This window comes from Aquarana catesbeiana, linkage group LG01, assembly GCF_042186555.1.
Source record: "Aquarana catesbeiana isolate 2022-GZ linkage group LG01, ASM4218655v1, whole genome shotgun sequence".
NCBI classification, from domain to species: domain Eukaryota; kingdom Metazoa; phylum Chordata; class Amphibia; order Anura; family Ranidae; genus Aquarana; species Aquarana catesbeiana.
In genome coordinates, this window is record NC_133324.1 from 841,474,926 (window position 1) to 841,499,980 (window position 25,055).

Sequence of the window (25,055 nt, forward strand, 5' to 3'; positions counted from 1 at the left end):
ATATGAATGAATAATAGTGCTGACAAAGGAGCATGGTAGGGTCATTCACATTTTGTATTTAAGGTCATCTATATCCATTTTACTAAAACTATGTTTGTTACATATCTGAGGCACCGTTACTGAGCTGCACTGACAAAAGCCTATGTGTGATACACCTTTATTTTGTGTGATATGTCTATTTCATAAGATTACAAGATTTTGAAAATTAAATCTGGGGGCATGCTACAGACCATGCTTACTTTTAAACAACATCCCCATATTACACCCCCCATTTTAAGCCACTTCTACAAAACCACACCCCCCATTTTAACAGGCCCTGAAACAATTGGTCACAGACTTTTGGAACAAGGGGTATAAAGACAAAATCCCTTGGGCACATGAGTAGAGGAATGATGTAGCATGCATATTGTGGGTCTAACCAAAATTGTAGCAGCAGTGAACGGTGCTTAACCTCCCTAGCGGTAATCCTGAGTGTGGCTCAGGGTGAATTTTCATTACCAAAAGCGGTAACCCCGGCCCAAACTCGGGATTGAATCGCAGTATCCTGGGAAAGTTACATACGCTGTCCCCAGGATCTTGCGATGTCCTCCCGCTGTGTCCGTGAGCTGTGTACTCCGCTCGATTAATCACTGTGCTGAGCTCTGTTCCCTGCAAGTATTGCAATGCACAGGGACAGAGCCCGGCGGCAAATTCAAAAAGTGTAAAAAACAAAACACATACAGTACACTGTAATTTTACAGATTACATTACTGTATCAAATCATTTCAAATCCCTTTTGTCCCAAATGCTTTGTCCAGTGCCCTGCATGCAGTTTTATATTATATATACTGTTCTTTCTGCTTGGAAACTTAAAGGGGTTGTAAACCTTCACGTTTTTTCACCTTAATGTATCCTATGCATTAAGGTGAAAAAACACCTGGCAGTGACCGGCTCTACAGCCCCCCCATTTTACTTACCTCAGCCCTGGAACTTGACCTGCCGGGGATGCGCTGTCTCTCTGCCCGGGGGTCTTGATTGGATAGATTTATAGCAGCGCAGCCATTGGCTCCCGTAGCTGTCAATCAAATCCAATGATGCGGGTGCCTGGGGGTGGGGCCGAGTCATACATTTGGCGGCTATGGACGCCAAATGCTGGACACGGGAACGCGCCATCAAGGTAACCCTCTCTGGAGAGCGCTTCTCCTAGAAAGTTATCCGATGTGGGGAGGAGCCACCGGGGGACCCCAGAAGAGGAGGTTCGGGACCACTCTGTGCAAAATGAGCTGCACAGTGGAGGTAAGTATGATATATTTGTTATTAAAAAACAAAAACAAAAACAAACCCTTACAGTCACTTTAAGAATGTCCATGGCAACCAAAAAGATTCCTTTTATGTCAAAAGTGATTTGAGACCAGCTAGAAAACAGTGATAGTAAATCAGAACACTTGCACAATTGAGCAATAGTGATTCGTGGGGAAATTTGTCATCAGACAGTGAAAGTAATGACAGCGACAATTCTGCAACTGAGCAAATTTCAGTGTTTTTAATTTCATTAACTTATTGAATAAATGTTGTTATTATTATTATATTATTATTTGTTATAATTAGTTATAGTTATTTATTATGTCTACTAGACTCTTGTTAAGGCAGCTTTAAGTGAGTTATTCCTAAGAATTACAGACCCACAATATAAAACACCAAATTTCTATGCAAAACATTGTACCGCTTTGAGATGCAAAAATCTGACATAATCATAACACCAGGGAGGTTAAATTAAACCTGAGTCTACGCTGTAGAGGGGCCAGGTGTAGGCAATGCACAGAGAGCAGAGCTAAGGAGTAACACACAGAGACCACAGGCCAGGAGCAAGTAACACACAAGTTGCAAGGTAATATGTGCAGTTGCAGTATGCTTCAAACATATTGCACCTTGTCCTTTAGCTTGATGGCTCTTTGGTTGTACCTGGTTTTCTTCTTGGTTTTCCTCACCTTTTTTCCCCACGTTGGTAGATATATTGCGGGAATCCTCAATATTGTCCCTGGACACCCTGCAGCATAGAGTAAACCTAACAGCACACAGTCGCCAGTTTAGCAGTCAAGCATCAAAAATAATACAGCCGGAGATGCCTGTGCATGTGCAGCAATTGTCTAGTGGCACCAGGTTGTCCAGCAGCACCATTTTCACTTGTCCCACGGGGTCATTTTCAATTGATGCTTAGGCATGCAAGTACTGAGTGGATGCCAACACACTGTAATGCCGCGTACACCTGATCGGACATTCCGACAGCAAAACCGTGGATTTTTTTCCGAAGGATGTTGGCTCACACTTGTCTTGCATACACACGGTCACACAAATGTTGGCCAAAAATTCCGAACGAGAGAATGCGGTGACATACAAGACGCACAAGAAGCCGAGAAAAAGGAAGTTCAATTGACAGTGCGGCTCCTTCTGCTTGATTCAGAGCATGCGTGAACTTTTGTGCGACTGACTTGTGTAATTTCGAGAACCTGCTCTCAAACATTTGTTGGCGGAAATTCCAACAGCAAATGTCCAATGGAGCATACACACGGCCGGAATTTCCGACAACAAACTCACATCAAACATTTCCCGGCAGAAATTCCTCTCGTGTGTACGCGGCATAAGGATTATGCTGCACTGATTTTTGTAGATGAAGCCAGGGAAGACTGTTTCCAAGGGATTGACCCTCACAATGGGAACTGTCCCTGGGAAACAGGGACAAATGATAACCTTACTATATCAAGCCCTGAATTATAAGCCTATACTACATGTTATCATATTAGTGTTTATTACAATACATTTCTAAATATGATTTCATTCTTTTTTTAATTTGTCTTTTCAGATTTGGATTGACTGCTTGTTTTGAAAAACATCAATGGTACGTCTAAGTCTCAATAGCTTTTTGCAGTTTTTCAAAATGTTTATACAAAACACACACAAAAAAATTACAAAATAATAGCACCTTTAGAAAGATATTTATACCACTAGTATACCCAGGAGACTTATGACATAGTTGGAGCATTCCAGTCACTGTAGCAAATGTAGCTAAAAGACTGCTAACACAGAAGCTATGTAGGTAAAGCGAACAAAACTGGAATTATTTATTTGTTGTGCGAGTGGCTAGAGCTTCAACTAAATAAACTTCTTATTGTAATCAATTGACCGGTCTCACTAGAATTATGTATTATTTAAGTTCCGCCACTAATATTAAAGCCCAAAGCCAGGGTGGCTTTGGCCAAATATGGCTCAGGGGGTTTAGAACAGGCCCCACACTATATAAGGCCACCTGCATGAAAGCCCTGTGTAGTGTGTTCTGGCGTGCTTAGAGAGAGAGAGAGACAGTGTCATTTCATTTGAGTTAGCTAGATTAGGCAGGACAGCCAGTGAGTTAGCTGCACTTACAGTGTATTGTGTATATATATATATATGCATCCCAGGTGTTGTGTGTATATATATATATATATATATATATATATAAACTGTATTCAGTTTAGCTAGATCCATTCCTGTTATCTTCCTACTGACAGGCAGGCTTGTCTTGTTACAGTATTTACAGCTACCTGAAGAAAATTGCTGGTGTTCTTTTGATCCTATTAGTACCACAGTCAGGCAGCTAAACTATTTACAATTAGTGTAGTGTGTCCTCCTCACAGTGTTCAGTTAAAGCTACAAGTTAGTTTAGTGTGACCTCTGCACAGTGTTCAGCTAAAACTACAAGTTAGTGTAGTGCGACCTCCTCACAGTGTTCAGCTAAAGCTACAAGTTAGCTTAGTGTGACCTCTGCACAGTGTTCAGCTAAATCTACAAGTTAGGGTAGTGCGTCCTCCTCACAGTGTTCAGCTAAAGCTACAAGTTAGTGTACTGTGTCCTGCTCACAGTGTTCAGCTAAAACTACAAGTTAGTGTAGTGTGACCTCTGCACAGTGTTCAGCTAAAGCTATAAGTTAGTGTAGTATGTCCTCTGAACAGTGTTCAGCTAAAGCTACAAGTTAGTGTAGTGCGTCCTCCTCACAGTGTTCAGCTAAAACTACAAGTTAGTGTAGTGCGACCTCTGCACAGTGTTCAGCTAAAGCTACCTGTAGAAGGTTGGTGGTGTTTTCCTGATCCTATCACTACCGCAGGCAGCTAAATAAGCTATAAGTTATTTTTTTTGCGAGCTCTGCACAGTGTTCACCTAAAGCTACCTGTAGAAGGTTGGTGGTGTTTTCCTGATCCTATCACTACCGCAGGCAGCTAAATAAGCTACAAGTTAGTTTTTTTGCGAGCTCTGCACAGTGTTCAGCTAAAGCTACCTGTAGAAGGTTGGTGGTGTTTTCCTGATCCTATCACTACCGCAGGCAGCTAAATAAGCCACAAGTTATTTTTTTGCGAGCTCTGCACAGTGTTCAGCTAAAACTACAAGTTAGTGTAGTGCGTCCTCTGAACAGTGTTAAGCTAAAACTACAAGTTAGTGTAGTGCGACCTCTGCACAGTGTTCAGCTAAAGCTACAAGTTAGTGTAGTGCGTTCCTCTGAACAGTGTTCAGCTAAAACTACAAGTTAGTATAGTGCAACCTCTGCACAGTGTTCAGCTAAAGCTACAAGTTAGTGTAGTGCGACCTCCTCACAGTGTTCTGCTAAAGCTACAAGTTAGTTTAGTGTGACCTCTGCACAGTGTTCAGCTAAAGCTACAAGTTAGGGTATTGCGTCCTCTTCACAGTGTTCAGCTAAAGCTACAAGTTAGTGTAGTGCGTCCTCCTCACAGTGTTCAGCTAAAACTACAAGTTAGTGTAGTGCAACCTCTGCACAGTGTTCAGCTAAAGTTACAAGTTAGTGTAGTATGTCCTCTGAACAGTGTTCAGCTAAAGCTACAAGTTAGTGTAGTGCGTCCTCCTCACAGTGTTCAGCTAAAACTACAAGTTAGTGTAGTGCGACCTCTGCACAGTGTTCACAGGCAGCTAAATAAGCTACAAGTTATTTTTTTGTGAGCTCTGCACATTGTTCACCTAAAGCTACCTGTAGAAGGTTGGTGGTGTTTTTCTGATCCTATCACTACCACAGGCAGCTAAATAAGCTACAAGTTAGTTTTTTGCGAGCTCTGCACAGTGTTCAGCTAAAGCTACCTGTAGAAGGTTGGTGGTGTTTTCCTGATCCTATCACTACCGCAGGCAGCTAAATAAGCTACAAGTTAGTTTTCTACCTGTAGAAGGTTGGTGATGTTCTCATACTACAGGCAGGCAATTGATTTTGCTAGCTGCAGTATCAGTATATATATATATATATATATATATATATATATATATATATATATATCCCAGCTTAGTGCAGTTACAGGCCATTAGTATGTCTGGAAGGCCAACAAGGAGAGGCAGACAGTCACAAGCCAATAAAAGAGGGCAAGCAGGCTCTGTGTCTAGAGGCAACAGTGCTGGTCGTGGAGACGGTGCATCCTCATCAGCACGTGGCCGTGGGACACGCTTGGCCTTTTTTTTCGGCAGCTGGCCATCTTGAGCCACAACATGCGGAAGACTTGGTCGAGTGGATGACCAAGCCATCCTCAGCCTCCTCATCCTCTCTCACCCATGCTCAGGGTACTTTGTCTGGCAAAGCAGCTGCCAACACAGCCTCTTCCCTCGGCTCAATGGCATCAGTGACTCCTTCCCTAGCCCCACCATGTCCTCCTGAGGAGTCCCTCAAACTGTTTGACCACAGTGTTGGGTACATGCTCCAGGAGGATGCCCAGCGTTTAGAAGGCTCTGATGATGATACTGAGCTAGATGAGGGAAGTAACGTGAGCACGGACAGAGGGGGTGCCCAAGAAGGACAGCAATCTGGCAGTCATGCTCCCCCTGCTGCAGCATACTGCCAGGTTTGCTCTAGTGATGAGGAGGGAGGGGATGATGAGGTCACTGACTCAAAGTGGGTGCCTGATAGGAGATAGGAGGAGGAGGAGGCACATCACCAACGAGGCAGGATGCCCTCCAGGGGCCAGTCTAAGGGCAGCACACTGACTGCATCACACCCCAAAGCTCCGCATGTGCAGGGCGCTGCTGTCTCTGCGAGTTATTCCAAAAGTTCTTTGGTGTGGGCCTTTTTTGAGACAAGTGCATCAGATCGCACCGCTGCTATTTGCAACATATGTCTCAAGCGTATCTCGCGTGGCCAAAACATCTCCCGCTTGGGCACCACATGCTTTACCAGACATATGTTGACCTGCCATGCAGTTGATTGGCAAGTGTATCTAAAAGACCCACACCAAAGAACAAAAAGGACCTCTCCTTGCTCCTCATCAGCTGAAATCTCCAACCCCACTATACCTTCAGTCCTCTCTGAGACCTGCACTGAGAGGAATGAAGGTGTAGAATTAGGTGTGTCACAGCCAAGTACTTGTGGGCAATCTGCTTTCGGTACACCGACGTCAAATTGTACCAGGCAAATTTCCCTGTCCCAGCTGCTGCACCACCGAAAGAAGTTCGTTCCCAGCCATCCACATGCCCAGCGGTTGAATGCTAGCTTGGCAAAATTGCTAGCACTTCAACTGCTGCCTTTTCAGTTGGTAGACTCTGCCCCCTTCCATGAGTTTGTTGAATGTGCAGTTCCTCAGTGGCAGGTACCCAAACGCCACAAACGCGATTCCGGCTCTTTACCGGCATGTGGGAGGCAATGTCTTGGCCTCACTGGACAGGGCGGTCAGCGGTAAGGTGCATATTACCGCTGACTCATGGTCCAGCAGGCATGTACAGGGACGTTACCTAAGTTTCACCGCGTATTGGGGGACTCTGCTGGCAGCTGGGAAGGATGCAGGACAAGGTGCAGTAGTGTTGGAGGTTGTTCCGCCACCACGCCTCGAAAATGCCACTACTAATGATTGTGACACACCTCTCTCCTCCACCCCCTCCTCTTCTTCTTCCTCCATGGCCTCTTCCTGTGCTTTGTCCTTGGAACCTGTGTTGCTCCGTAGCCATTCAAGGGGCTACGCAAGTATGCAGCCCAAAAGATGCCATGCGGTGCTTGAGCTGGTGTGCTTGGGGAACAGGAGCCACACTGGGGCAGAGGTTCTGTCAGCTCTGCAGGGGCAGGTTCAGAGGTGGTTGACACCACGCCAACTTAAGGCAGGAATGGTGGTTTGCGACAATGGCACCAACCTCCTCTCTGCCCTCTGACAGGGACAAATGACCCATGTGCCCTGTTTGGCTCACATCCTTAACTTGGTGGTGCAGCGGTTCTTGGGCAGGTAACCGGGCTTACGGGATGTCCTGAGGCAGGCCAGGAAAGTCTGTGTGCATTTCCGCCAGTCATATGATGCCAGTGCTCGGCTGGCCGACCTCCAAAAGGAGTTTAACTTGCCCAAGAACCGCCTAATCTGTGACATGCCCACCAGGTGGAACTTAACGTTGTCCATGCTGCAGCGGCTGCACACGCAGCAGAGGGCCATCAATGAGTACCTGTGCGACTATGGCACCAGGACAGGGTCAGGGGAGCTTGTTTTTTTTCCCCACGCCAGTGGGCCATGATCAGGGATGCATGCACTGTCCTGTCACCATTTGAGGAGGCCACGAGGATGGTGAGCAGTGACAGTGCATGCATCAGTGACACTGTCCCCCTTGTCCACCTGTTGGAGCACACGCTGCATGGAATAATGGAGAGGGCACTTGAGGCAGAACAGAGGCAGGAAGAGGAGGACTTCCTTAGCTCTCAAGGCCCCCTTTATCCAGACAGTGTTCCTGCATGCCCGCCGATCACACAGGAAGAGGACGAGGGCAAGGAGGAGGAGGAGGAGGATTGTGTCAGTATGGAGGTGGAGCCTGGTACTCAGCATCAGCAGCAGTCTTTAAGGGATCAGTCCCAAGAAACACATGGACTTGTACGTGGCTGGGAGGAGGTGGCTGCGGACCATGTCGTCATTAGTGACCCAGAGGACTCCGGACTGAATGCCTCAGCAAACCTACGCTGCATGGCCTCCCTGATTCTGCAAAGCCTGCGTAAGGATCCTCGTATTCGTGGTATCAAGGAGAAGGACCAATACTGGCTGGCAACCCTCCTTGATCCACGTTACAAGTGTAAGTTTGCGGACCTTATCTTGCCGTCGCAGAGGGAGCAGAGGATGAAACATCTTCGGGAGGCCTTGCAGAAAGGACTCTGCAACACGTTCCCAGAGACTGGGAGGTTACAAACTCCTGTTTCTGGACAACGTGTTGCTGAGGCTTCGGTCAGTCAAAGAAGGAGCGGTGGAGAAAGTGGCCGTCTGACTGATGCGTTCAGACAATTTTTTAGTCCGCAGCCCCAAGGTATGATCGGTTCCAGCAACCATCGCCAGCATCTGTTTTACATGGTGCAGGAATACCTAGGGGCAAGATCTGACTTGGACACCTTTCCCACCGAAAATCCTCTGGGTTACTGGGTCTTGAGGATGGATCACTGGCCAGAGCTTGCACAGTATGCAATTGAGCTACTGGCCTGTCCTGCATCCAGCGTTCTTTCGGAACGCACATTCAGTGCTGCTGGAGGCTTTGTAACTGATCACAGGGTGCGTCTGTCCACCGACTCGGTCGATCGACTGACCTTCATAAAAATGAATCAGTCTTGGATCACCACCAGCTACCAAGCACCTGATGCTGATGTAACCGAATAATTTTTTTTTGAAATCTCAGATCCCTTCAAAGACTGCCTTTGCTGATGCTGAGTGACTATCCTGAGTAATTATCCTCTTCCTCCTCAATGATAACTTGTAAGAACATTTTTGGTTCTGGGCGCTGCCACCAGTGCCCAAGGCCCAATTTTTCAGCCCCTGTTCAACAGGGGCGTGTAATTACAATTTTTGATGCAATACTTTGCAGCAGGGCTCGTTCCTGAATTCCAACTAGAGTATCTGTGAGGGGTTGCAGTGTTGTGGCACCAGCACCAGTGCCTAAGGCCCAATTTTTCAGCCCCGGCAGGGGCATGTAATTACAATTTTTGATGCAATACTTTGCAGCAGGGCTCGTTTCTGCGTTCCAACTAGAGTATCTGTGAGGGGTTGCAGTGTTGTGGCACCAGCACCAGTGCCTAAGGCCCAATTTTTCTGCCCCTGTTTAACAGGGGCGTGTAATTACAATTTTTGATGCAATACTTTGCAGCAGGGCTTGTTTCTGCGTTCCAACTAGAGTATCTGTGAGGGGTTGCAGTGTTGTGGCACCAGCACCAGTGCCTAAGGCCCAATTTTTTAGCCTCTGTTCAACAGGGGCATGTAATTACAATTCTTGATCTAATATTTCACAGCAGGGCCCGTTTCTACACCCACCAAGAGCGAGTGAGGACTTACAGTGTTGTGGCACCACCACCACCAAAGGCCCAATTTTTCTGCCCCTGTTCAACAGGGGCATGTAATTACAATTCTTGATCTAATATTTCACAGCAAGGCCCAGTGAGGGCTTACAGTGTTGTGGCCACAACAATACCTAAGGCCCAAATTTCTGCTGAGTATATAGGGCAGGCCCCTACTTTCAAACATCCAACTTACAAACGACTCCTACTTGCAAACGGAAGGAGACAACAGGAAGTGGGATGAAATCTACCCCTAGGAAGGGAAATTCTCTCCTGTAAGAGTTAATATGGGAAAAACATTTCTCCTTTCCACTGATGTTTTATCACCAATCCTTGTTTCACAAAAAAACCCAAATTTTCAAAAAACATTTGTCATTGGGACAAAAAGTGAGGTGAAATCTTCTGAAGAGGAGCACAGACAGCAAAATAAATGTCACAGGGGTGATAACCCTTCCCTATGTTTTTCAAAAAGCTTAAAATAGATTTTTTGTCTGGAGCTAAACACGTTAAAAATGTACCAGTTCAAAATTACAAACAGATTCTACTTAACAACAAACCTACAGTCCCTGTCTTGTTTGCACCGCCTGTATACTGCTGTTCAGAGTACAGAGCCTGTATACTGCTGTTTCCTTTTTTAATTTGGGTGCGGGGTTCCCCTTAATATCCATACAAGACCCAAAGGGCCTGGTAATGGACTGGGGGGTACCCATGCTGTTTGTCTCACTGATTTTCATCTATATTGACAGGATCTGACATTGCATTAAAGCCACAAGCAGTTTTAAATGACTTTTTTCCTTTAAAAATTACATTTTGTGCAGGGACTATTCTAAGCACGGGAAACACGCGCCACTTTACAGGCATACTATAGACACCCCCCAGGTACGATATTTAAAGGAATATTTCACCTTTTTTTTTTTTTTTTTTTTTTTAAGCATCATTAAAATCACTGCTCCCGAAAAAACGGCTATTTTTAAAAGTTTTTTTTTGCATTGATACATGTCCCCTGGGGCAGGACCCGGGTCCCCAAACCCTTTTTAGGACAATACCAAGCAAATTAGCCTTTAAAATGAGCACTTTTGTTTTCAAATGTTCGAGTCCCATAGACGTCAATGGGGTTCTAACGTTCGTGCGAATTTTCAGTCCATTCGCAGGTTCTGGTGCGAACCGAACCGGGGGGTGTTCGGCTCATCCCTAATACTAAGGTATTATAATACACTTACAGAAAATAAGGAGGAACAGAAGGAGTATTTCACATCAATCTGCCTTGAGTCACATTTCCTGATTTAACCTTGTCACATTTAGTGCCTTTTGTCACGACCAGCACACAGTTGCTGCAAGTTTTATAAATAAGAATAACACTTACGTACACATCAAAGTCACTCATATGTCACTATTTTTATAGAAGATACAGTTAACTTAATATTAGCATATAAACCCCTTCAGCACTAGCCCTTGATAAATAGACCAGACCCATTTTTCATTTAAGCTTATGTGCCTGTTGATTTCACATCAATTTTATCATTATTTATGATACCATATATTGTGATAGCTATATTGTTTCCTTGGTATAAACAAGACATTCTTTTGGTGGTCTCATCTTACTAGAATTATTTATTATTGAAAAAAATGTGCGTGTTTGCATATTACATTTGTAGCACCCTCCAAGATAGGTGCTAGGACTGGATAGATAGATTTAGTGCGTGCTCACTGTGTGTGGAGCTGTGTTTTTGATGGGTAAATTTAGCCTGTCACACTACAATCAGCATTGCTGTAATCTTTGTGTTAGGTAAATTTAGTTGCTCACTGTATATAGTACAGCTGCATTTGATTAATTAGGTCTGCTCAGTGTTCTCAGCTGCTTCTAGTCTGTTTACCCCCTCTGCTGTCCAGAAAAGTTTTCTGGATCATAGGTGTGGAGCTATGCAGATAGTAGCATTAATATTTATATATCCCTGTCCAATCCCAGGGAGCTGGGCACTAAACGCATACTGGGAGACTGTATATATTGTCTGAGCACACTGAGCTTTTTTCCCCCTGGAAAGGATCAGTCCAGCCGGGAGGGCTAGCTGCCCTGCAGGGCATTGCCGCCATGTGCTTGCTGTTCATGAAGCTTCAGGTGGGGGACCTGGGGCCTGTATGCTAGAGCTGCTGAGATCTGACTATGGGCAGTCTGCTGAAGATCTAGTCTGGTATCACTGGAGGAAAGAGTCCCTTAGAAGTTAGAAGGAGATAACCAGCTTGAGATAAAGTGTGGCTGAGTTTGTGTGCTTGGCTGTGGGCCAATTGACGGGGAAGAACCTGGGCAAGTTTCCAGCGGCACCTACGGGAGTAAGCGTTACATATTCATAATTAGGAATTGAACCTGTTTTTTTTTTTCATTTTAGGCAGGTACAGTAATTATAGTTACATAGTGGCTAAGATTGAATAAAGACACCAGTCCATTCAGTTCAACCTGAGTGTGTGTATGTGTGATTGTGTGTATGTCACTACCATTTTCCATAGCGTTGTAGATTGTGTTCTCTAAAAAAAAACACATATTTTTGAATTTCTCTACACTCCCCTCTGACACCATCAGCTGTGGAATAGCATTCCACATTATTATCACTCCAACAGTAAAGAACCTCTATATGCAGTTTAAGATTGAAACACTTCTAATCCCGCGGCCATGTGTCTTCCCAATGCTAGAATCACCATTTAAAGATTTGTATATCGCTATCATATCTCCTCTTAAGCGCTTCTTCTCCAGGGAGAATACATTTGTCTGTAGTCCTTCATCATACTGTAACTGAGGTCCTCCAGACCCCTTATTAGATTTGTTGCTTTTCTCTGGACTCTCTCCAGTTCAAGGGCATCCTTCCTCTTGTCTTATAATCTTATATCTTGAGTAGATATCATTTTTAATGCATGCTTATAGTCTGTCAGCCCTGCCTGCCGCAGCTTGGCATTGCATGCTATTGATGAGGCTGTGATCTACAGGGACCTCAGATCCTTTTCCATCTTAGATTTCTCCAAAGGTTCTATCTTTGAATGACTTGCATGCATGTTTTTTGCTCCCAAGTTCATAACTTTGCATTTTATAATGTTGAAACTCATCTGCCATATAGCTGGCCACCCCTCTAATTTATTGAGGTCTTCTTGTAAAGTTGCTATGTCCTGCTGCAAAGTTTTTGCCCTGCTTAGCTTTGTATCATCAGCAAACACAAAAATTTAACTATTTCAAACTCTATATCGTTTACGCACAAGTTAAACAGAATTGGTCCCAGAACAGAGCCCTGGTGTACCCCGATCACATTTATAAGCCATTCAGAAACGATGCCATTAATCATTAATTTGCCCCTGTAACCAGTTTTCTATCAGGGTACATACAATATCATCAATGCCAAAATACTTGTCAAAATGTTGGTCTGACAAGAACAGACTTTTGTACATGTATGTTGGTTACTACTAACGATACTATTTTCATCAGCAAATTTTTGGATATGGTCCCATATCATTCCTTCCAGTAGTTTATAGTACATACTATATGAAAGAGGAAAGATTGCATATAAATATTTGTTCATTTAATCAGTGCATATATTGAGTCATGTTTCACTTTGCTTAGAATAACCTGTTGTTTGATCTACTATTCAGAACTCACACACACAGCTGAACAATTAGAAGAGGGACCTCCCCATGTTCATGCAGCTCTGTATGAAGTTTCACTTGGACAGACCGTAAGAAACTGAGCAGCAGTTAACCACTTGAGCTTGGGAAGGTTTTACCCCCTTCAGAGGTGTTACTAGAATCTCCAGGGCCCCCGTGCAAGAAACCATGAAGGGCCCTGATTATCAGTGCAGCCCCATCAGTGCCCATCAGTGCAGCCTATCATTGCTCATCAGTGCCACCTATGAGTTCTGTCTATCATTGCTGCTTATCAGTGCTGCCTATCAGTGCCCACCAGTGCAGTTTAGCAGTGCTACCTATCAGTTCGGACTATCAGTGCCTCCTCATCAGTGCCTCCTCAGTAGGATTCTGAGCTGAGAGTGACTCTCTCATACAGCCTAGAGCCTGCACTGACAGTTCCCCCTCCCTCCTCCCTTGCACGAATGGGAAAGGAGAGAGCCAATCTACTCCTTCTCCTGCCCCCCTCCTATTGTGTGTGCACTGTGGGAAGTGTGGAGCCCGGCAGCTAAATAATCAAATTCAGCTGCTTAACTTCACACTTCCCAAGGTGCACACACAGGGGGAGAGGGGTGGGAGGAGAAGGAGCAGATCAGCTCCATCAGTGCAGGCTCTGGGCTGTATGAGAGAGATGCTTTCAGCTCACAGCTCTGTGGCCAGCAACCCTGCTGGGGCCCCCCAACAGTAGTGGAATGCCAGGGCCCAGTCGCAAGTGTCCCCCTTCATCTCCCCTTCAAGTGACCCCCTTCATGACCAGGCCATTTTTGCTATTTAGCACAGTGCTATTTTAACTGGTAATTGTGCAGTCATGCAATGCTGTACCCAAATTAAATTCATGTTGTTTTTTTTCACACAATTAAAGCTTTCTTTTGGTGGTATTTGATCACCACTGTTTTTTATTCTTCGTAAATTTAGGCCAAAATGTATTCTGCTACATGTCTTTGATAATAAAAAATCTGAATATCCCAATAAGTGTATATTAATTGGTTTGTATTAAAGTTATAGCGTCTACAAACTCTGGTATATGAACTGGATTTTTTTATACTACTAATGGCAGTGATCAGTGACTTATAGTGGGATTGACATCACTAGTGACACTAGTACAGTAACCAGTGATAATACCACTGTATACAATGTCACTGTACTAATGTCACTGGCTGGGAAGGGTTTATCATCTTGGGGTAATCAAATGGTTAAGTGCGTACCTAACAAGTGTTAATGTATGCATAATGTGCTGCTTTTTACTTAAAATCTATTTGTTCCTTCTCCCTGTGCGCCTTGTACCCAGAAGAGGCCAGCGATGTACAGGTACATCGTTGTGCCTGTAGGAGCTGCCTGTCCACAGTTTAATGCAGGCAGGCTGTCCTAAAGAGGTTAAAATAGCAAAAGAAAAAAAGCAAGAAAGAGGAGGATTTTAAATGGAGGAGATTAAATGGGAAACAATTTTTAATAAAAATAAATCTCTCTAAAGGTTTGGCGCAGCCATGGATAATAAATACAAATGGCCCACTTCTCTTTTTGTGAGTACATTTGTTAGATAATGGTGTCTTGGTAACTTGAGGTTTCATAAATCATAGACCTATTCAGAGACTTGTTTCTTAAAAACAGTTCTAATGTCATGGATGAGAGAGATGCAATGTTTCCTGCAACTGTGTGGATTTCCAATCCTAGCTGGGAATGAGTTTTAAAAGTTTTAAAACATTTCATGTCACTGTAAAAGAACAGGTCACACGGTGGCTTCCATGGCTGCAGAAAACAATAGCAAATCTGTTCAGTGTGTAATAAATGACTGTAAACATTTGACAACCTGGTAAAATCTAGATTTCTAAACTGACAATAATAACATGGTATTTAACAGGATTTTAATACTTCATTTTTTAGGCATCTCTGTTGTGATACACAGGAGGCACAAATGGAATGGATGATTAGTATTCTCAATGCACAGGTACAGTGATGGCAGCCAGATCAATGTATAAACGTATTTCACTGATTTTAAAGAAGCACATTTTTCTTTTTCAAAATATTATATCAGCCATAAACCTGTTATTGAAGAAACACAAATCAAATTGCTGGGCATGTTTTATGATTTGGACATTAAAGCATCATGCATAAAATTTGGGTAGAATTCAATCATGACCAATAAATCATCTCCAGTCTGATGAATACTAATTAAATATTCATTTGAAGATACAGAAATTGAAATTCCAAGTGGGGATATTTTAACACTGGATTAGAGTATAAGTATACATTTAAATATTTTTTTCCTATACGTTTTTATTTTCTGTAAATTTAACTGAAAATAATTGTATGCATATTTATTTTAAATATATATATATATATATATTTTTATCTTAGCTTTCAAAGGTTTATAGGTTTCCCAGGCACACATCAATTAAAATTTACTATAGGAATCACACCTGCATTTTTATGATGTACTTAATAAAAGATTTAATGGCACCATTTATAGCATTTTGCAGACAATGTTATATACTTTATTTTACAATGAGTATACTGCAAGTATTTTTGCTATTTAGGTGGTTTTTAATAAAATAATTTTCATTTAATTTAGTTATTTTGGAAACATAATTTTTGGATACTGCTAATATCTTTTATACATTTTTATTAAAATGCATCTGTACTATTGCTATAAATGTGGCATTAGTGTAATTTATAAACAGCAATTATAGCAGGAGCATCAGCAGCTGATAGCAAAAAAAAAAAAAAATAATAATAATAATAATAACAATAATACATAAATAAAGATAGTAATCATAATATTAGCAGCAGAGTATCAGACTCACAAATTTATATGGGGGGGGGGGGGTACACAGACAGGGCTGCTGTTAGAAATCACGGGGCCCCATGCAGCCTACCTGACAGGGCCCCCCCAACCCCAAGAGGACATAGATTCAGATTTAGTCCCTTTCTCTGCCACCTCAGCTGCACAGATAAATGATTATGAAGCGCTCTGAGGCTTCCTGATCTTTCACAAACTGAAACATAGTAAATACAGTTTACTATGCTTCGGTGATGAATGGACATAGGGGCGATTGGTACTGCTCACTCACTGTGTTCATCCAGGAAAGGAAGGGGTCAGAAAATTACATATTTACAGGCCCCTTCCCTCGCTCTCTATCCTGAAACACATCCTCCTGTGTGCCCGCAGCAGCTGACAGCTGGAGAGGAGGGAAGTCTACAGCGCTTCAGTGGAAAGGGGCACACAGGGGGGCCCCAAGCAATAGGTGGAAGTGGTGTATGTGCTAGAATCAATGCTCCAGGCAGAAGAGTTTCGATGTCTGCAATGAAACAGTACAGCCAGCCATCCTGCTCAGCAGGTGCCCAGGCCCCCCTTTTGAACTGATGGGGCCCCGGCCCAGTACAGGAAGGCTGACTGTACTGAGTTATCAGCGGCCCTGCACACAGAATCTGGTGCAGCTGTGCATAGTAACCAATCCGCTAAGTTTTATTGTCAAAGCTTAATTGAACAAGCTGATGTTAGAAATTGATTGGTTACTATGCACAGCTGCACCAGACTCTGTGTGCACCAATTTTAGTAAATCTCCTTCATTGTGTTTTTGAGATTTAGCTACATTCCACATGCAACATTCCACATTGAAGGGTACCTATCAAGATAGCACAAACAGGACGAATGCATAATATGGTGAGTGGAAAGGTAGATTGTTCATTTTGCCCCCCACTGCCCAAAGAGTCCCTAAGAGCAATAAACAAATATGTCTGGCTTTAAAGGTTGGGTTTAGAACTGGGGCTCTTGTTCTAATTCCCTGAGGTTAAATGAACTCCAGGCTATATAAAAGAAACAAATAAATACAGCTATATAATCATCAATACATCTTTGTATGTACCGTATTTTCATGAATGCATGCAGTTTAAGTACCTTTCTTTGACTTGGTATCAGCCCCTTGCAGTCCCTCTACAGCAAAACTCAGGAAGGGGGAGAAGCTGCACAAGGAGTCAATCAGATGTGCTGCCAACAAGGAGTAAGCTGATAGGAAAATAAGAGCAAGAATGAGTAGGAGATGAACTGATCAGTGTGCTGCTTCTGTCCTGACAGTGGGGATGAGGAAGAAGACCTGTAAGTAAACATGAAACAGTAGCAGAGACTCATCTGCTCTTCTGCTCTGCCAGACAGGGCTGTGTTGTATAGCAGAGCTCAGTAAATCTTGGGGCTGAGTAAAGATAATACAGGTAAAACAGCACCCTTATGTGTATTTCATTAATGTATTAAACTGTTTGCCTGGAGTCCAGCATTAACATATAAATCCAGCCTTTTTTTTGCTTTACTTTTGAATCCAGGGCTCTATTAGAGAGATTTTCACTCACCTATTGTCATGGTGACAACTGATTCACCAAGCAGTTGAAGTGTAATGAGAATCTACAACAAGGATAGCAACAGCAATAAAAACATGACAGGGGTTCTAGCTATACCTTACTCTAAAAAAAAAGGATTTTTGTTGTCTGTGTTACTGTTGAAGATTTTTTCCTCACATCCTATGTGGTGGAACCAGGGCTGTCTTTAAGGGGGTACAACCGGCCCTCCTATATGGTACCTGGGCCCCATCAGTTCAACGGGCCTGCCTACTGACCCACTGTCCCACCTAAAGTGACGTCATCCCCGGCATCCTGTGTGCACGAGGTCCAGGAATGGTGGGTACCACCGACGCAACCCGCTCCACTTCCCCAGCGTTCTGCCACGGATGGACTCCCTCCCCGGACGGCTGTTCCCTCATTACTGACATGCTTGTTTTTAACCTACTCTGTGCTTCCTTTCCCCAGCCTTCTCCAGAGTTTGCTTCTCATCTCCACTGGGCTGCCTTCAAGTCATATTACGGACTTCATACAGTCATTTACTTGCAATTGTTTTTTGTTTTTTTTCCATTAGTCCCATTCATTTTTAGGTATGTAATAGTCAGGTGGATCCCCACCAAGGCAGATGCAAGCGCCAACTTTATCTTTATGCCAGCGGGGGGCCCAGGCAGCTGAAAAGCAGGGGGAAAGGGATGTGAGCAGGAATGGGTGATCGATGCATCGGGGGGTGGTATTTACTGGAACTGATCCCCTCCAGCAGCAGATAAAAGCCAGCTTCTCCTTCTCTCCCTCCTGCCAGGTTTCAGCTTCTGAAGGTAAGCCGCAGGGGATCAGGTAAGCCGCAGGGGATCAGTTGCAGTAAATGCTCCCTTTCCGGCTTCTCCTCCTACAGCCACTGCATCCCCATAGCAGAACATAAGCTGCCTGCACACAGCTCCAACTACATAAAAAATGCTGATTCACACTGTACAGGTTACAGCACTCATGTGAATGAGCCCTAAGACCTCATTCACACAGATTATTTATCAGATCAATACAGGTTTATTTTTTTAGATTTACCTGGAATTTTTTATACAGTATGTTATAAGGCCAGTAAAGGACCACATATACAGTATCTCACAAAAGTGAGTACACACCTCACATTTTTTGTAAATATTTTATTATATCTTTTCATGTGACAATACTGAAGAAATTTTACTTTGCTACAATGCAAAGTAATGAGTATACAGCTTGTATAACAGTGTAAATTTGCTGTCCCCTCAAAATAACTCAACACACAGCCATTATAGTCGCTGGCAACAACAGTGAGTATACCCCTAAGTGAAAATGTCCAAATTGGGCCCAAAGTGTCAATATTGTGTGTGGCCACCATCATTTCCCAGCACTGCCTTAACCCTCTTGGGCATGGAGTTCACCAGAGCTTCACAGGTTGCCACTGGAGTCCTCTTCCACTCCTCCATGATGACATCACAGAGCTGGTGGATGTTAGAGACCTTGCGCTCCTCCACCTTCTGTTTAGGATTCCCCACTTCTGTGGTTTAGGTGGTTTAGGTCTGGAGACATGCTTGGCCAGTCCATCACCTTTACCCTCAGCTTCTTTAGCAAGGTAGTGGTCGTATTGGAGGTGTTTTTGGGGTCATTATCATGTTGGAATACTGCCCTGCGGCCCAGTCTCCGAAGGGAGGGGATCATGCTCTGCTTCAGTATGTCACAGTACATGTTGGCATTCAAGGTTCCCTCAATGAACTGTAGCTCCCCAGTGCCAGCAGCACTCATGCAGCCCCAGGCCATGATACTCCCACCACCATGCTTGACTGTAGGCAAGACAGCCATGAGGTGCCATGTTGAACTTCCAGTGACCAGTATGAGAGAGTGAGAGCGATATAACACCAAATTTAACACACCTGCTCCCCATTCACACCTGAGACCTTGTAACACTAACGAGTCACATGACATCGGGGATGGAAAATGACTAATTGGGCCCAATTTGGACATTTTCAATAGGGGTGTACTCACTTTTATTGCCAGCGGTTTAGACATTAATGGTGTGTTGAGTTATTTTGAGGGGACAGCAAATGTACACTGTTATACAAGCTGTACACTCAGTACTTTACTTTGTAGCAAAGTGTAATTTCTTCAGTGTTGTCACATGAAAAGTTAGAATAAAATATTTTTTTTTAAAATGTGAGAGGTGTACTCACTTTTGTTAAATACAATACATGAGTAAAAACAGGCTCCTAAACATGCAGAAGAACATCCATGATAAAGATCCTTTGGGGGAAAGATTAAGGCTATTGTACAACCAATGAGTATAGCCATGGCTGCCGTATTTTATAAAATGTATTAAGGCATGCTCTGCCTTGATAAATGATTGTGTACTTTAATAGTACCATATTCTCTTAGTGTAATACTTGTGATAATAGAGGTAGATTAATACTTTTCCATATCAAGAGAATCGGTCAGAACATGAACATACTGTAAGATGAACACAATTATCTAAAATGCCCAGAAGACAAACCTTTGGAGCTCCAGCTGATTGGCTACCTCAGCTCTGTTCCTGTAAGCGGAGCGATGTGGAGCGGGTGTGTCTCTTTCCTCTAATCAGCTCTCAGAGCTCTCCTCACTGTGCTCTGCAGAGTGTAACGTCAGCTTTTTTCTGAACTCTCAGACAACATTTATAAATTCAGCACTTTTAACAAATGTAGAGAAGACTCCAGACAGACAGATAATACAACTATGTGTAGGAGGATTTCTTTCATCTCTATGCATCGCCTGAGACCAGTCCCTGCACTGGGTATATGCAAGGGTTTACAACCACTTTAAGGCAGCCAATTTTTGTTTATTTTTTTAATCAGCTACCATTATGCACAGATAAATTAAAATCGGACATGCAGCATTTTTTCTGACACGGTGCAGTAGTGCGCTAGGGTGCTTTGTTATGTGCTGCAATGGAGCAGTGTTGTCGAAATGCTTTGGGGTGCAAGTCAAAATGAATATTGTACATTCATAAATATATGTTAACCACTTGCCTACCAGCCACCGCAGTTGTACTGCGGTAGAATGGCATGGCTGGGCGTAACGTCGTTATGTAACTTCGCTTTGCCCTGTGGCCACTAGCGCGTGCGCCCCCGGAGCAGATGCGAGTGCCCGGCAGTCACAATCACCGCCGGGATCGCCACTGACACGCGGATAACCGTTATCTGTGTGTGTAAACACACAGTTTCCCTTTCGCTGAGGGGAGAACAGACAGGTCGTCTGTTCATTTAGAGTATGAACAGTGATCTGTCATCTCCCCTGCACAGTCCCTTCTCCTCTTCAGTTATAACACACACTAGGGAAAACATTAACCCCTAGATCGCCCCCTAGTGTTAACCCCTTCACTGCCAGTGACATTTTTACAGTAATAGTAATCAATGTATTTTTATAGCATTGATCGCTGTATTAATGCCAATGGTCCCAAAAATGTGTCAAGATTGTCCGAGGTGTCCGCCATAATGTCACAGTCCTGATAAAAATCACAGATCGCCGCCATTACTAGTAAAAAAAAAAATTAATAATAAAAATGTTTATATAAATAAAGCTAGCCCCTATTTTGTAGACGCTATAACTTTTGCGCAAACCAATCAATATACGCTTATTGTGATTTTTTTTTTACCAAAAATATGTAGAAGAATACATATCGGCCTAAACTGAGGAAAAAAATATTTTTTATATATATTTTTGTTTTTATTATAGCAAAAAGTAAAAAATAATGCGTTTTTTTCAAAATTGTCTCTTTTTTTGTTTATAGCGCATAAAATAAAAAACGCAGAAGTGATCAAATACCAACAAAAGAAATCTCTATTTGTGGACATCAATTTTGTTTGGGTGCAACGTTGCACGACCGCTCAATTGTCAGTTAAAGCGACGCAGTGCCGAATCGCAAAAAGTGCTCTGGTCAGGAAGGGGGTAAAATCTTCCGGGGCTGAAGCGGTTAACATGCACTACTATAAGGCACTGCACTGCAAAAATGCACTGTGGCCCTTAGATATTTGTCCATGAACCTTTTAACCATTTCAGCTCCGGAAGGTTTACCCCCCTTCGTGATCAGGCCATTTTTTGTGATACGGCATTCCAGTACTTTAACTGACAACTACGCGGTCGTGTGATGCTGTACCCAAATAAAATTGATGTTCTTTTTTTAATACAAATTGAGCTTTCTTTTGGTGGTATTTGATTAACTCTGCGGTTTTTATTTTTTGCGTTATAAACAAAAAAATGACTGCCAATATTTTTTACTTTCTGCTATAAAACATACCCAATAAAAAAATGGAAAAAAATCAAATTTCTTCATAAATTTAGGTCAATATGTATTCTGCTAGAAATTTTTGGTAGAAAAAATCCAATAAGCTTATCTGATATGGTTATTAAAGTTATACGGTCTACAAACTATGAGAAAGATTTATGGAACTTTTTTTTTTTTTTACTAGTAATAGTAATGGCACTGATCAACGATTTTTAGCGGGACTGCTACATTGCGGCGGACAAATCTGCCACTAATGCTGTGTACACACGATGGGATTTCACCGTTAGAAAAAACTTGGATGGTTTTTCCGACGGAATTCCGCTCAAGCTTGCCTTGCATACACATGGTCACACAAAAGTTCTCTGAACTTTTGACCGTCAAGAACGGGGAGACGTACAACACTACGACGAGCCGAGAAAATGAAGTTCAATGCTTCCGAGCATGCGTCAAATTGTTTCCGAGCATGCGTGATTTTTTGCGCTTCAGAATTGCATACAGATGAACGCATTTTCGGATAGGAACTTTTCCCGACCGAAAAATAGAGAACATGCTCTCAATCTTTTACTGGCTGGAATTCCGCCAGCAAAAGACCGATGGAGCATAGACACGATCGCATTTTCCAACAAAAAGCTCTCATGGGAGTTTTGCTGGTGGCATTTCCGATCGTGTGTATGCAGCATAAGTGATGCTTTTTGGGAAACAGTGACACCAATACAGTGATCAGTGCTAAAAAAATGCACTGTCACTGTGCTAAAGACACTGGCAGGGAAGGGGTAACATTACGGGAGATCAAAGGGTTAACTGGGAGTGTTTTCTGTGTGGGGGGTGCATTTACTGTGGAAAGACAGAGATCAGTGTTGCTTAGCAGAAACACAAGAACTCTGTCTTCCTTTCTCAAAGAACGACGATCTGCTTTGTTTACCGCCCTTCTGCTGATCTCCAGAATGATCGACGGGTCCCAGCGGACATCAGCTCTCGCTGATCGGCTCCCGTTGTGTCCAATCATAGTGGGAAAGGGTCGCTGCTGGTGCGCACGTGCCATGGACCCGGAAGTGTCAGATCACGTAGGTACATGATATGGCACAGAGCAGCCACCCTGGCGCAGTATATCTGCGCGGGTCGGTCGATAAGCGGTTAAAAATCTGGATTTGCATCAATTTGTTTAGTAGCCTTTAAAATAAACCTGTAGCTACTCCTTAATTGATTTCTTAGAAAACTGCTGCCACAATGGAGTATTCAGCTTCTTCATATTTCACTGCACAGGCAAAACTCATCGACTGGCAAATTTTGATTTATAAACCTTCCAAAGCAAAAAAATGGATGCTCACTGCTCAGTTGTAAGTTTTATTTTTAAGAAGGCATAGACAGAAGAATAACAACAATCAAGGACCTTAACTTGTTTTACACTAGATGTGCTTACTTACTTATACTTAGGGGTTTCTCAGAGACTTGAGAAGGTTTTTATTAGTAAGCAATGCTAGCGCAAAACACCTTAAAGGGGTTGTAAAGGTACATGTTTTTTCACCTTAATGCATCCTATGCATTAAGGTGAAAAAACACCTGGCAGTCACCGGCCTCCTAGCCCCCCCCCCCCCGTTTCACTTAATTGAACCCCTTCATTCAGTCAGGGGGGATGTGTTGGCTCCTTCTCCATGGGGTTCCAGCTCTTGATTGAATAGATTGATAGCAGCGCAGCCATTGGCTCCCGCTGCTGTCAATCAAATCCAATGACGATGGCGCCAGGGTGGGTGGCGCCAAGTCCGGCATTCTGTGTCTATAGACACAAATGCTGGACTCGGGAGCGCGCCCACAAGGTAACCCCCCTGGGAAAGCGCTTCTCCGAGGGGGTTATCAGATGTGGGGAGGAGCCGCCGGGGGACCCCAGAAGAGCAGGTTCAGGGCCACTCTGCAAAACGAGCTGCACAGTGGAGGTAAGTATGACATGTTTGTTGTTTAAAAAAATTACCCTTACAATCACGTTAAGGTCTTTGGTTGTTGTAATTCTGTCTATGCCTTCTTAAGGGCATTATATACTTTGAAATGTTTTCGTTGTTTTAACTAAGTCTTATTGTAGTTATATTCCTTATGTTGTTTGTTTGTCATGCCTTGTAAAGATGGCTCACATGTTGTGACTGCAGTTTGCAGCCTCATGGCAGTTTAATCCCCCTATGTTAATATATTATTCCACTTAGCTTGTCTCTAGGATCAGGGAACTTCTTGTTCTGGGTCACACAGTGTCCACTGCATGCCTTACCATTTCCTCTGTGTTGCATCACAAATGTGTGAGTGCTAATGATATGAAACATATGCACTTTCTCTGATCATGATGCACAGCATGTTTTAGTACAATCTATAAGTGTTAACCATTTGCCTCTGGTACACTGGATGGCGCTGCAGTAGTGCAGTCAAACATTACAGCTGAACATAGACCCATCTTGACACAAGATTAAATTTGGGACCTGCCTGGTTACTATTGCCTGTCCTATTGTGTCTTGATCCTCCCTGTGGGTCCCTTTGCTCTATTTAACCACTTCAGGCCCGGAAGGATTTACCCACTTCCTGACCAGGCCATTTTTTGCGATATGGCACTGCGTTGCTTTAACTGACAATTGTGCGGTTGTGCGACGCTGTACCCAAACAAAATTGATGTTCTTTTTTTCTCCACAAATAGAGTTTTCTTTTGGTGGTATTTGATCACCTCTGTGGTTTTTATTTTTTGCGCTATAAACAAAAAAGACTGACAATATTGGAAAAAACATGATTTTTTTTTTTTTACTTTTTGCTATAATAAATATCCCCAAATTAAAAAAAACAAAAAAAAAAACAAATTTCTTAATCAGTTTAGGCAAATATGTATTTATCTACATATTTTTGGTAAAATAAATTGCAATAAGCATATATTGATTGGTTTGCACAAAAGTTATAGCGTCTATAAAATAGGGGATATATTTATGGCATTTTTATTATTATTTTTTTTTTGTAAGAAGTAATGGCGGTGATCAGCGATTTTTAGCGGGACTGCGACATTGCGGCAGACAGATCGGACTGTTTTTTGGGACCATTGACATTATTATAGTGATCAGAGCTAAAAATAGCCACTGATCACTGTATAAATGACATTGGCAAGTGTGTTCCCTGGGAGGTGTTTCTAACTGTGGGTGGAGGGGACTGACTGGGAGTAGAGAGAGATCACTGTTCCTAATTACTAGGAACAGACAATCTCTCTCTACTACCCTGTCAGAACAGGGGTCTGTTTGTTTACATTGACAGATCCCCATTCTGGCTCTCTGTGGAGCGATCACAGGTGGCTGGCAGACATCGTGTCCACGGCCATGTGCATTAGCTCCGGCGATGGGCAACGGGCGTGTGCGCACCTGCTATAGCCATTAAAGGGACCGACGTACACCTACGATGATTTGCGCAGCCGAGTCAACCTGTCGCAGTATAACTGTGCCGGCTGGTCGGCAAGAGGTTAAATAACATGGTGGCAGCCGGCACCCTAAGCCC

The 25,055-nt window shown here is 43.2% G+C and overlaps 1 protein-coding gene across 2 annotated transcripts in view; it reads left to right on the plus strand.

The window, feature by feature from the left end:
• Positions 1 to 25,055, plus strand: part of ARAP2 (ArfGAP with RhoGAP domain, ankyrin repeat and PH domain 2) — a 604,561-nt gene that overhangs the window by 539,199 nt on the left and 40,307 nt on the right. For both annotated transcript variants that reach the window (XR_012237041.1, XM_073608952.1), the window contains 2 exons: positions 2,840 to 2,875; positions 14,819 to 14,882. Coding sequence is in view for 1 of the 2 variants with exons in the window: in XM_073608952.1 (XP_073465053.1) it covers positions 2,840 to 2,875; positions 14,819 to 14,882 (100 nt within the window). In the remaining variant the exon portion in view is untranslated. The remainder of the gene's footprint in view (positions 1 to 2,839; positions 2,876 to 14,818; positions 14,883 to 25,055) is intronic.